At 45.2% G+C, this 13,912-nt stretch overlaps 1 protein-coding gene across 1 annotated transcript in view; it reads left to right on the top strand.

The window, feature by feature from the left end:
* Positions 1 to 11,972, top strand: part of CMYA5 (cardiomyopathy associated 5) — a 98,574-nt gene extending 86,602 nt beyond the window's left edge. The window contains exons 10-13 of the mRNA XM_018053669.1: positions 866 to 999; positions 2,303 to 2,402; positions 5,685 to 5,858; positions 10,843 to 11,972. Coding sequence (XP_017909158.1) covers positions 866 to 999; positions 2,303 to 2,402; positions 5,685 to 5,858; positions 10,843 to 11,089 — 655 coding nt within the window. The 3' untranslated portion in view covers positions 11,090 to 11,972. The remainder of the gene's footprint in view (positions 1 to 865; positions 1,000 to 2,302; positions 2,403 to 5,684; positions 5,859 to 10,842) is intronic.

Below are 13,912 nucleotides of genomic sequence, written 5' to 3'. Positions count from 1 at the left end.
TCCAAAGTCTCCCCAGATGGAGGGTAAAAGAAGAGCACTTGTATACTTTGTTTGTATAAATGCCCTAGGATATGATAATCGCGCAGATTAAAGAGAATGGAAAAGAGGCACAAAAATTATTCCAGCTCATTTCAAGTCCAGAACTCCACCTTCACATCCAGCAAGTCCATTTAGCTTAAATGGTTGGGATGTTACAGTGTACTTGCCGAGCCTACTGCCTTTCCAATACCATGACCAGTATTTTTCTTTTGTTGTAAATGGGAGGTTTAGGAATAACTGTGGGGATTTTATTTGGCAATTAGAATTCTCTTTTCTTGCCAGGATTAAGTTTTCTCTAAAGGATGTTGTCTTCTTTAGAGATCCTCAGTTTCATTAACTTGGGTGACTTTGACATGATGGCTATGTACAAAATCATCACTTCAAGTTTTCCACTATTCAGGATCTGTTAATTAGATAGTGTTTTTTTTTTTCTGCCTTATAGATTAGTTTAACATCATCTTAATCCACAAGTGCCCTCTTGGCCAGAATTTCATAAAGGAAACAATGTATGCTTGGAGACTCATTAACCACAAAATTAGTCTATTTTCTGAATTTAAAAAAAAAGTTTCATTGACTCTGTTCCAAAGAGCATTCTGGAAGGCATAATATTAGACAAAAGTTGACCAAGGTAGAAATGATTTGATAAAGTAAACTTACTGGAAGATGGCCATTTTATAGAATCTGACTTGCTAACTCCATGGTCATAAAAAGGGAAAAATAAGTGATTTGTTAATAAAAGATGTTCACGCACTGCAGGACTGAAATATGATGTATTGTTTAGCACGCAGCATTATTTTTTAAATTATTATTTTCCTTTCATGTTTAGATCTTTCTCTGGAATTAAAGGACTCCAGCTGAAAGTTAATCTCCAACCCAATGAGAATTACTTTTTCTACGTGAGAGCCATCAATGCGTTTGGGACAAGTGAGCAGAGTGAAGCTGCCCTCATTTCCACCAGAGGTACTTCCTTTGCACACAGAGAACTACTTCCAAACATTCCCATTCCTTCCCTCCACCACCCAGAGAAAACATCCTAGAGGGCCACTTTTTAAGCTCCCAGTCTGTTGGCAATGCTAGGTTTTTGGCATAAGGACCCAGGGTTGGCCAAAGGTCAAGGTGTTTCTTTTATTTTTCTGGTTTAAGACTACCCATTGGCTACCCATTAGCTATCAGTCAGGTGCTTAAAGAATTAAAAAGAAAAAAAAAAATGCTGGGGGTCCACTCCTGAAGATCCTGATCTAATTTACTGAGATATGGGCTTTGACATGTTTCACATGTTTGGTTTATAATCTGCTGTAGATGGTGGGTATGTTTTGAGTCTGTGAGTGTGTGTGTGTGTGTGTGTGTGTGTGTGTGTGTGTGTGTTGGGGAGAGTGGGATGAAGATATTCTTGATACATGACACTGTGAACTGCATGAATAATCTTCCAGTCTTATTCTTCTAATTATTTTCCATGCCTTGCTCATGATTGGTGCCAGTTTATGTTTGTTGAATACGTGAATGTATGAGTAACTCAAGAAAATGAAAACTGTTCAAGGGCCTTTTGGGGAAAATACCCTGATGATGCCAATAAAAAGTACTGGGCTGTTCTCAATTATTGTGAAAAGAAATGAGGAATGGAAAGGTGATCATTTTTTACCTTATCCTAGACCCAAAGACTGAGGCAGAAACTTGAGGGTGGCCCATTAAGTGACTGGCTTAACCAGCAAAAAGTTGTGCACAAGCCATGTGTGCTGTGTGCTGTGGTTAGGGACAGCGTGATGTTTGTAAAGAGAGCAAACGGGGGCACTGTCTGTCCAGACGTGTTCCCTGCAGTCCCAGTGTGGCGCCTGTACCGTCCACTGTTAGAAGCACTCCTGGAGGTTACACCAGTGCCGTCTTCAGACCTGATCGCGCACATGGGTCTCCCAAGGAGCTTGTTAGAATAGAGATTGTGATTCAGGCAGCCAGGGGGAAGGCCTGAGATTCTGCCTTTCTAACTAGTTTCCAGGTGAGGTAGGTGCTGGGTGGGGAGCATACTTTGTATAACAGTATGTGCTAGATTTGGGCTGAGGGGGGTTTCACACTCCTGTGGCACCAGGCAAGGGGACAGTCACTCACGAGACCTGATCATGGATAGAATTTTGCCATGGGCCTGAAAACACCATGGGGGCGGGGGGTGGGGGTGATTTTAATGTCAGAAGCAAGGGGAAACTAAGATCTGAAAGGTGGGGCTTGGCCAGGGACGTTGTAACATTATAATCCTGTTTTCTGATCGCAATAGGAACCAGATTTCTCTTGCTGAGGGAAACGGCTCACCCTGCTCTGCAGATTTCCTCAAATGGGACAGTGATCAGCTTCGCTGAGAGGAGACGGCTGACAGAGTGAGTAGAAGGAGAAGGCACGAGAGGCCTTGTGTGGCCTCACCTGCCACATCCTTGGTTGGGTGCACATGCTGTGTGACAGCAAGCACGAACTGCAGAGTTCGGTTATGGTTCGTTACTAAGGGAAAGTGATGGAGATAGTTCAAACATGGAGCAAGTGTCAATATTTTTATTGGAAATATAAGCACAGATGGTTTTGTTTAACACATAGGCTGTTTTAAGGCGTTATCTCTGGTTCAGTGAAAAAAGAGCCTGGGTTCATTCTTCTATTATATTCAACAGCAAATCACATTTTGTATCAATCCACTTGAAAAGGAATAGAGGAGAATGACATTTTGTTGAGTTTCTGGAGCTGGCCACATGCAGAACTTTCAAGATCTTGCCCCCTCTCAAAAGGAGAGTGAATGTGTTAGTCATTCAGTCCTGTCTGACTCTTTGCAACCCCATGCACTGTAGCCCCCCAGGCTCCTCTGTCCATGGGATTCTCCAGGCAAGAATACTAGAGTGGTTGCCATTTCCTTTTCTAGGGCTGACCCAGGGCTCAAACCAGGGTCTCCTGATTGGAGGCAAATTCATTACTGTCTGAGCCACCAGGGAAGTCCCCCACAAAAGGAAGCAGCAAAGTAAAAAAAGAGGGCAGAAGCTGAGGGCATAGCATGGAGAGGGCTCTGCAATTTGTCTGCAATCACTCATGGTTATTTTGAGGGTCCAAATGGAAGAAAGCGAAAGACTTTCAAAAATCGTAACCCATGTGAAACACGCTCCTGTGGGCACTGGTGTGCCGGGGTGGACAGCCAGCAAGCTCTCACTACCGCCCTGAGCCCACCAACGGCGACTCACACTGTTTTCTTCTTAGGCTGCTATTCACCTGTCTGTGGCTCAGCTCAGGTATTATCTGCTCCTGGAAATGGCCAAGCCTTCTCTGGGCTCTGCCGCCCTTTGATTGTATCTACAAAAAGTTCTGAGCACCTGTGGAATCCTACATCAGCTATTCCATCTTGACTGGTCCTCAGGCAGCCCTGTCTTCCACATCTTTGAATCCCCAGAATCTATCCTAGGGTCCAGAACACTGGAAGTGCTAAACATATACCAATAAGTGAATTCAGGAGGAAAAAAAAGATTTAAGAAATAGATTGAGATTTTCTGTCTCTTTTGGATTTCTCAAAAAATCAAAGAGAAAAGAAGTATATTGGAGGTTGGTTCATAGATGACTGATGATAATAACTGTTCAGTTTAGTTCAGTTGCTCAGTCATGTCTGATTCCTTGTGACTGGGAAGCACGCCAAGCTTCCTGGTCCATCACCAACTCCTGGAGCTTACTCAAACTCATGTCCATTGAGTTGGTGATGCCATCCAACCAACTCATCTTCTGTCATCCCCTTCTCCTCCCACCTTCAATCTTTCCCAGCATCAGGGTCCTTTCCAGTGAGTCGGTTCTTCATATCAGGTGGCCAAAGTATTGGAGTTTCAGCTTCAACATCAGTCCTTCCAATGAATATTCAGAAATGTTTTCCTTTAGGGTTGACTGGTTGGATCTCCTTGAGGTCCAAGAGACTCTCAAGAGTCTTCTCCAACACCACAGTTCAAAAGCATCAATTCTTCGGTGCTCAGCTTTCTTTATAGTCCAACTTTCACATCCATACGTGACCACTGGAAAAACCATAGCTTTGACTAGACGGACCTCTGTTGACAAAGTAATGTCTCTGCTTTTTAATATGCTGTCTAGGTTGGTCATAGCTTTTCTCCCAAGAAGCAAGTGTCTTTTAATTTCATGGCTGCTAATAATAATAGCTAATAACTGCAATGTATTTGATAGAATTATGTTAATTATTAATCTGAAAATTAGTTCATGCATATCAAGCAACCAGGTTTTGCTCCAGAAAGCCAGCGCCCATCAGTAGCCACCTCTCTGAAATGAGGTTGTTGGGTAAAGACACAAGAAAGTGAGATACATTCCCTTGTGTAATCATTTTCTCACCTGCTAAAGGGGAGCAGGAGATGGTGCTGACTGAATATTAATGCTGCTTAAATTAAAAATGCTGCCTTGCTGTCTCAGCCATTTCAAAGCAAAACTGAGCAATTCATGCAAACAAGGTCACCCATCAGCAGGTGAAAGTGCTTTGGTTCACTTCACCATGCCTGTTACAAAAGTAGCTGAGGTGAGACAAAAAGAAACCTTTCAACAGGCCCTTAGGCATACCTACTGCGATCTAAAGAGGCCCCGGCCCCCAAGACTGTTGACCGCAAGCCTCTCCAGAGCAGGAACACCACACCCGCTTCACCTGCAGTACCCTCCGCTCTGGCCTCCCCAGACGCCTGCTGTCCAGGAGCAGCACCTGGTTTGGTCTATGTGCCCAGGAAGGTCCTCAGACACGGGAACTCATGGTTAAAGGTTTTAGAGACTCCATTTTGTGTGCGTGCAAGTTTTGGGGGAAAAAACTTTCCAAGTCATACTCTCTTAGCATTCTCCTCTTGCCTCCTTTGTATTTCCTCACTCCCTTTGAAAGCCGTGCGTGCTGTCACTTCGGTCATGTCCGACTCTTTGTGACCCTATGCACTGTAGCCCACCAGGCTCCCCTGTCCGTGGGATTCTTCAGGCCAGAACACTGCAGTGGGTAGCCATTCCCTTCTCCAGGGGATCTTTCTGACCCAGGGATTGAACCCATGTCTCTTATGTCTCCTACATTGGCAGGTGGGTTCTTTACCATTAGGGCCACAGATTGGTGCCGTTTCTTTTTATCCTATGTGTGTTTGTTCAGTCATCAGTCACGTCTGATTCTTTGCAACCCTATGGACTACAGCCCGCCAGGCTCCTCTGTCCATGGAGTTTCCCAGGCAAGAATACAGAGTGGGTTGCCATTTCCTTCTCCAGGCGTTCTTCCTGACCCAGGGGTCAGACCTGAGTCTCCTGCGTTTCCTGCATTGGCGGATGGGTTCTTTACCACTGAACCACCCGGGAAGCCCTCTTTTTTTTTTTGGAAGCCCTCTTCTTTTTATCCTATCATTATTCTAATTATTTTCTGGTTCCCAGTTCCTCTAAGAGATGCTATGTGTAATACATGCGTGTTGTGTGTGGCAGTAGAAATACGTTAAAAGCATGTTGAATGTTTGGGGAATTCTGTGGCCCTCAGGTCAAGGTCAGGGACAGCACGAACAATGAATGTCTTTAGTCAAATTCCAGCAGTTTCCAAGGGTAGAATCCTGCTTAAACTGTGGGTGCGTTTATGAATGTCGATGTCTATGAAATAAAGGTTGCCAATTCCTGATCAACTTTGCCTGCAGAATCCCATCAGTGCTGGGTGAGGAGCTGCCCGCCTGTGGCCAACACTACTGGGAAACCACCGTCACAGACTGCCCAGCCTACCGACTGGGCATCTGCTCCAGCTCAGCTGTGCAGGCTGGCGCCCTGGGACAAGGAGAGACCTCGTGGTACATGCAGTGCTCTGAGCCACAGAGGTAAGCTGGGGCCTGCCCCCTTCACCCAGTCAAAGTGTCATGAGTCGACGCCTAGGCCGAGGGCTCTGAGGGGCCTGATAAGTAGCGCCTCACTTCCCTGCCCCAGCTCTAAGCCAGCTGAGAAAGAAGAGAGTCAAGTATCGAGCTGGCCCAAAAGTTCATTCAGGTTTTTCTGTAAACAAACTTTTGGGCCAACTGATACATGGAGACTCAACCATTACTCTGATTACTGAGGAAGCCAGTTTTAGCGAATGTGGTTCATTTGTGAGAGCAAAGCTGTCTCTTATCTCGAATCCTCTTTAATAGATTTGTGCCCACCCAAAGTCTTGGCCAGGCCAGCTTTGCATACTGCAGGACAGAGTAGGTGGCTGGAAGAGGACGTGTGTCTCCTCAGGAAGCTCGTAATGAAAAGTTAGGAAACTGGGTATGTGGCCAGGTTTTCCTTCACGGGTAATGCTGAAAGGGCTCCCTCCATGGAGGAGTCAGTAGGACTGAGGAAGAAGTGGATCCCAGCACCCCGTCTCCCCCACCACCACTGGTCTATATTAGGGGTTGGCAAACTACAACCCACAGGCCAAATAGGACCTGCTGACCTTTTTGTAAATAAAGTTTTATTGGAATACAGCCAAGTTCATTTGTTTCCATATGGCCTATGGTTGCTTTTTGCTATAATGGCTGAGTTGTCTAGTTATAATAGATACCAAATAGCCCCCAAAGCCCAAGATATTTACTGTCTGGCCCTTTACATACAAAGTTGACTAACCCCTGGTCTATATTATTGGTGTGACTGACCTGGGGTTTTTGGACTTTTTTTTTTTGCTGTTGTTTTTTAAAATCTTTTTAATTTGTTGTTTTTGTTTTGTTTTTTTGACCATGGTATTTGGACATATGGGATCTGAGCTCCCTGACCAGGGATCAGACCCACACCCTCTGCATTGGATGGTGGAGTCTTAACCCCTGGACCACCCAGGAAGTCCCCTTAGACTCTTTAGTCAATTCCCATTGATAAGAATCTAGACGAGGAATTCAGGCAAGGCTTTACTGGGACTCGTGCTGCAGCAGGAGTGAGCAAAGACAAGGAACGGGGTTCCCTTGCTCCCTCCCTGAGGAGGGGTGAGCTGGTCCCTTGGAAGGAGGGTAAAGGTGGATTGGTAGGTCAGGCTGGAGCAGTGGCTTAGGGGGTCTGCACACCCCCTTGGCGGTGCCGTGTGCATGTATCACGGGCAGTACCCTGCTTTTGCTCCCAGCCCCTCAGAAATGGCAGTTGAGTTTGGGCCCTTTGTATCTTGTCCATAATGTGCCCCAGCTGGGCACACACGTGGTTATTTTTAGTGTCTTCGTTGCTCCAGGAGACATTTGTCCAGGGCAAGTGCCGCAGTAAACGGTCCCAGGTTGTAGACTGTCTCATTAGTGTTGTCTAATTGGTTGATATGAAAAAGCCGTAAACCTGCATTAGTCTCAGAGAGATAAGGCAAGCAAGCTATGAGCCGAACATGTGCACAAGACGGTCTAATAAAAGAGCATGAGGCTGGGGCCAGGAACCTAATTTGAGTCCTGGCTCCATTCTTGAATAGCTTCCTATTGACTCCTCACCAGAAGTTGGTTAATCCTGTGAGCAGATCTGTCTTGGTTAATCTGTGCCTCATTTGTCTTGTCAGGGGACAGTGACACCTAGCCTACTCCATTTGGGGGTTGTGAGGGTCACATGAAGTCAGGTACAAGGAAGAGCTTTGAAACTGTAAAGACTCAAATATGAGGCATTATTCAAATGGAATGCTTAAAAAGGAAGCAGTGCTTGCAAGTTCCCAGAAAAAGGCCCACAGATTGGATTTTGCATATTTCTCACTGCACATCTCTCCCTGTATCCTACTTGACAGAGTCTGATTCCCTGACAAGGTTCACAAGGACACCATCTCCAAGAGCTTTTCAAAGTCATACTCCATCAAATCAGAGCAATTATGATTAATTGATGTTCAGTGCTGTGCGATCCTTGAGGACCCATCCTCTGCCCAGAGTCAAAAAATCATTCAAACCCAGAGTTTATGATCGGTAGACTTAGAGTTGGAACTAGGTATTGATTTCATGAAGATTTCCTTAGACAACTGAACCCTTAAGGACCTAAAGGCAAGCCTCCAATAACAAAGTTCTAGACTCCAGAGAACAGAACAGTTAATTTCATTCAGCAGGTTCAACAGCTTTGGTCTTTGGCTTTTGTCACCCAGGGTAGGTTCTGTAGATTCTGGGAGAATGGACGCGCCTGTCTGTATGATCACAGCACAGAGAAGTCAGGTCTTAAGTGCCTCATTCCATGGTCCAAACAGAGCACCCTGGCCTTCAGGCCACTGAGAGTGCTGCTACAGCAGAGTCTCCTGTGTTTTTCCGTTTTTCTGGCTTCATGATTTAAATGGAGCAGTATTACTCTTGATTCTACTTGCATCTAGTGTAAGATGTCATGGTGGGAGAGGAGAAATGAAGAGTCTTAAGGAGAAAGAATCAGTTGCATTTCTTCCTGTCTGTCCCTAACTTACTCCTCGAGTTCAAGGCTTCCCTTCCTTTACCAGTCTCTCCCACAGCCCCCAGGCCTGTGCTCTTCTTCTAGTCTCTAACCACTCCAAGCCATTCTAAGTGTCACCACTGGCAAATATTTCTAAAACGTCATTTACATCATGTCCCTTCCTTTTCTGCTAAAGAAATCTATGAACATAAACAGTGCTGCCAGCACTCTGGGACCACAGTGAAAGCGGGAAGCCCAGAAGAATGTAACCAGGCTGGGGGACAGGAGTCCTGAGGGAAGCAGCCACCGGGGTGGAAAGGAGTCTGGGCTCATTCTCAGCCAGCAGTGAGATGCACCAGGGTGGGCTACACAGGTAGGGACCCTTGCCCAGGCAGTTCCAGGGTCAGGCAGATGTCAAGAATCAGGCTTCCGAATGACCCTTGTCCGAACAAGAACTATCAGTCCAAAGGATGGGGAGGGAGTCAGGCCACAGACAGACAGGCCTTGTGTCAGGCCGGAGTACAGCTTGGAGAATGAAGTGATGTGCTCAGTGGGAAATGGGGCAGAAGCAGGACAGGGTGAATTCCAGGCCCTGCAGAACGGTTGGGTCCAAGGTTCCCTGGAATGTCCTTCCCTCCATGGTAGCAACTTGCTCAGGGACTGACTGGGGCTGGGCCTGTGGGCACTGGGGATCTTCCAAGCAGGGTAGGGAAATAGCTCAGATGGGCATTCAGAACCCTCTTGACCAGTCCTGTCCAGTCACACATTCTGAAAAACTAGAAAAACGGTAGATGTGGCTATTGAGCACTTGGAATGTGGTTAGCAGGACTGATGAACTGAATTTTGAATTTTACTTAATTCTAATGTAAGTGGCCATATGTGCCTCTTGGCTAGTATATTAGACAGGGCAGGCCAGTATAGAGCCTGGCCTCTGACTTACCTATCCAAGTAACACTCTCAAAGTCATTCACATGTCCCCTCCTGACTGGTCAAGCAGATGGCATACAGGTTTATTCTGCCACCTCATCATTGCCTCTGCTGCCCCCACAGCTTGGATCGCCTCACCCTTTTCCCCCTTATCCAGTCCTGACCTTTCTTTGGCTGAACGTGCACCCACCTGCTCCCCAAGCCTTCTGTACGAACACCAGCTACACTGCTATCCCCCTCATTGCCACTCACAGCCTCTGTGTGCTTTACAGGTTCTAAAATTTCATAGCATTTTGCCATATTTCACATTGGCAAGGCACTGAAAAGGTCCTTTATCACTGTGGAAGTCTCGCTTACCTTCCATCCCCGTAAACCTCTTCCCTTTTGAATGAGCTTCATTCGGCAAGGAAGTTGCCAACTTGCCATTCCCTGCGCTCAAGCTTCTAGGCGTTTAAGAGAGACACCGCAAGTCTTCAAGGCCCTTCTCTGCCTCACCAGAGGTATGCAGGCTCTATGGCCCAGTCTGTTCAGCGTCACTCCCACCCTCAGACCTGTCAGATCCGCAGACCACACACCTGTCCCTCAGCTCTTCTCTTGTGCTTTCAGGGCCCCACCCTCTGTTTCTAAGATCACCAGGAGAAAACTCCCACCTTATGTTACTCTTTTGCACAGAGCAGTTTCGCTTTTTCTGTTCAGCAATTTCTCGCTCCCAACCCGTCCTTGAACCTTTCCTTTCACAACCAAACCACGTCCATGAAATGTATCAGAAAACACGTTCCCCATCTGTGCCCAGAGCTGGAGTCTGAGCCCCAGCCTATGCTGAAGTCATAAACAGTTTTCCTTCTAGTTCAGTAGAGTACGGGTTCCTTGAAGGAAAGGACAGTATGCTGTGGTCCTTCATATCCCCCAGAGGTGCAGAGGTTTAAGTGAAAACATGGTGAACTGAATGTATCTGAACTTAAGAGAGAAATCAAAGGTAACCCCCCTTGGCGGTGAGGCTGCAGAAAACATGGAGAAGATGAACAGGAAAGTTGGTTTGGGGCAGGGGCATTGTACAAAGGATGAAGTTGGACAGAAATAACGACATAGTTCTTAAACTTCATTAAGGCCCTTATATAAGTCACTTACAAATCTTTTAAACAGTAAAATTAATGCATTTTATGGAAGGCGAGCCTGCAGTACTTTTTTAAAATACATGGCAGCCTCAAAGGAGTTTTATTCAAAAGAATGACACACCATGAATGCGGTAGTTAAAACATGTGGGCAGCCGGGAAAGAATTAAAATGTGGAGAAAAATCACAAGGGAGGCATATGTTGGTTATTCTGGGCCTGCCTCCTAATGTAGAAGTAGCAAAATTATTAAAAAACGCTCCTCTGTTGGGAAGAGCTATGCATTTTAGCATCTAGGAAGGATCTGGCTAAGGTATTTGGGGCAATGTTAGTGCAACTCCTTATTGTGAACTGAGATCAATAACTGCAAAATCGGTTGTCTCCAGGTGATTTTCTTTATCATAGTCGTTCAAGATTTCCAAAGTTTTCAATTCCCATTCTGTTCCATTGCAGATACACATTTTTCTACAGTGGCATTGTGAGCGATGTCCATGTGACTGAGCGTCCCGCCAGAGTGGGCATCCTGCTGGACTACACCACCCAGAGGCTGCTGTTTATAAACGCTGAGACTGGACAGATGCTCTTCATCATCAGGCACAGGTTTAACGAGGGCGTCCACCCTGCCTTCGCCCTGGAGAAACCCGGAAAATGTACTTTACACCTGGGGATAGAGCCCCCCGATTCTGCAAAGCAGAAGTGATCATTGGCTTTCAGAGTTTCCAAGAGCAAAATTCAGATTTTGGAGGAGGGGGCTGCTCTGTTGTTCTTTCTTGTGGGTGCTAGACAGCATTCAAAAATTTGAATACAGCATTCAAAAAACACTTGCATGAATGATAGCTCCATGCACAGTGATCAATATGCGAGCCAAACCACCAAGAAAACCTTGAATTTCTAGACTGTCGTGTGAGTAGAGGATGGAAAAAGCAACCTCTGCCCTTCAGTTTATATATGTTTGAGTTCTTCCCTAAGTGAAAAGGATTTATACCTGACTTGGGAATCGAAACAGCGAAATGGACTCCCACCTATGTCGCTGGTGAAAGAAATCCTTGAGGGACAGGTCTGTGTCCCTTCCAAAATGAAGGGAAGGTTGTGCTGGTAATACACCTCCTCCGACAAGAAACAACTACTTTTTCCATAAGAAATATGTCGCCTCACTTCACTAAAGAATGCTGAGTCCTAATCAGTAGAGAAAATGTTTTAGCCATTCTAAGCTGATAATGAACTCTTTTGTAACCATTATATACTGTAGAACACGAGTCTCTTTTCCCTAAATTTTAAATGTAGAAAAATGCTAGATGTTAGAGATTTCCTTTTTGTTAAATAAATGGTTAGAGTCTATAAAACAAAACATGTTATGTGAACTTATTACATGTGACTTGCAAGCCTGGCGTCTCTGGATGGGACAAACTGCGGATAAAGAGTCACCACACTGCAGTGGGTGGTACTACCACTCATTTTCCTGTGAGAATTTATACATGTAAGCTTTAAAATCTAAACATTTTCAGCCTATAGTTACAGACAACTACCAGAAACTGAGAATCTCTTTTTGCTAAAAATAAAATGGTTGGTCATTTTAAGATATATTGAAATCTCTCAAAATCTTCCTAAAATATGTATGTGTAGAGTTGATAAATATAAAAATGCATGTTGAGATGATTGCTCTTGTTCTCTACAAGACAAATACTTTGTACTTGCAGATTTCTTTAACATTACGAATTCAATTGTTTTCTTATATCAAGAAATAATGTCCTACTTTTGGTACATACCCTAAAATCTATTGTTTAATAGCTGGAAAAGCCAAATTGGGTGTATAACTACATTAACAGAGTGACTTCAAAGCCTTCCTCATCCCGCTTTGAAATTAGGGCAACTGCTGGCAAGAAGGATAGTTAATGAAAACAAGGATTAATGTGCTGCTTTGTGGGAAACACTGTCTTCCTTTTTTACAAGCCTTAAAATGATAATCAGGTTCTGACTAATTAGCAACTCATGGTCATTATTACTTTTGGGGGGGGGAATATAGTGTAATTAAAAACAATAACAAAAGGAGCAGTGACCACGTGGATTTTAGAATTTGACTCAGTTTGGATTCCTCCAAAAGTAGACCAAAGAGATAAAGATTTAGTGCAAGTTATTCACATAGGAGGCGATTCTAGGAAACATAGGAGGCAATTCTAGGAAGCACAGGAGAGGAAGTGGGGAAAGTGAGAAAGGAAGTGGGGAAAGTGAGAAAGGAAGAGGCAAGAGAGTCTAGAGGACATGTTTTATGGGTGGGTTATTACAGTGGGGGCACCCTCCGAAACCACTAGGAACATGCCAGAGGTTAACGTGTAAGCACCCCTGTCCAACCCAGTTGGGTGAGCATTGCCCCTGGAGACCTCGGGGCACATTAAATTCCCTTCCCTACCTTTCCAGGTTGTGTTCCTTGAAGGCTCTTGTGGCCACAAGAAACCCCTCAAAGGACACGAGAAACACAGGTGCCTGATACAGCAGACAGCAGGCCGAGCACCCTCTAACGCAACTGCTGGTGCACTCAGGCCAGCCACGCGGAGGCGCACAGGACGCCAGCAGCGTCCGCGGTCAAGACGGAAGCAGCTCCGGTGTTACGGCGGAAGCCGTGTAGTAATGGGAGGAGCTAGGATCAAATCGTGACTCAGCCCTTCTACGTCATGACTCAGGGCAACTCAGATGCTTTAGTGATGCCTTTTTCTCAGGATAATTATAAACATAAGGTTAAATAAGCACGTGGAACAGCCCAGTATTTTTAGCTTACAACGTCCTGACGAGGATGCCAGAGACCCTTTGTGGCGACCTTCCACCGCATCCCCGGTAAGTGGGCCCCTATCTCTGACTCCATGGCAAGTGGAAGCTGGCAGGGAGGACAGTGGGGTTGGGAGCTCATGGTTTAGCTGCCTTTGTCTGTTAACCGAGAGGCGGTGGTTCCTAGGGGACTGGTCCCGTGCAGACAAGTAGAGTGAAGTTAATGCTGTTTCCCCCACATCCTCCTCCTTGGCCCTTACTCTCTGAGCTCCTTTTGCGTTCTTGTCTTTCTTCTTCACACAACGCACATCCTCAGCGAGAGGAAAGGAAGGCAGCAAATTTCTGTCCAAATTTCTCCTCTGGAAATTTGCTGATGGTCAATGTATAGCTCATGCATTATTTCTTAATGCTCATCAGGTCGTTGCACAATAAAAATTTCCATTTTATGGATGAGGAAACCAGTCTCAGAGCAGTTGAATAACTTGTTCATAGCCAGAGCTGGCAGGGAGCAGAGCATGGATTTAGATATAGCTTGCATCCAGAGCTAGAAGAATAAGTTGATTATATTTTGTTTCATTTTTAATCACGGATCATTTTTCTACATATACATTGTACATGAAATTTACCTGTCTATGCATGCTCATATGCACACCACACATACACATATGAATATACATATATACACACATATATTTATTCATACCTCCACTTTCTCTTCCCTCCTGAATTGACTTCCTTCCCAAGCCTCTCTTTTGTTATCAGT

The sequence above is a fragment of the Capra hircus genome, chromosome 10 (genome assembly GCF_001704415.2).
Source record: "Capra hircus breed San Clemente chromosome 10, ASM170441v1, whole genome shotgun sequence".
In the NCBI taxonomy this organism is placed as follows: domain Eukaryota; kingdom Metazoa; phylum Chordata; class Mammalia; order Artiodactyla; family Bovidae; genus Capra; species Capra hircus.
This window is presented reverse-complemented; position numbering and strand designations above follow the sequence as displayed.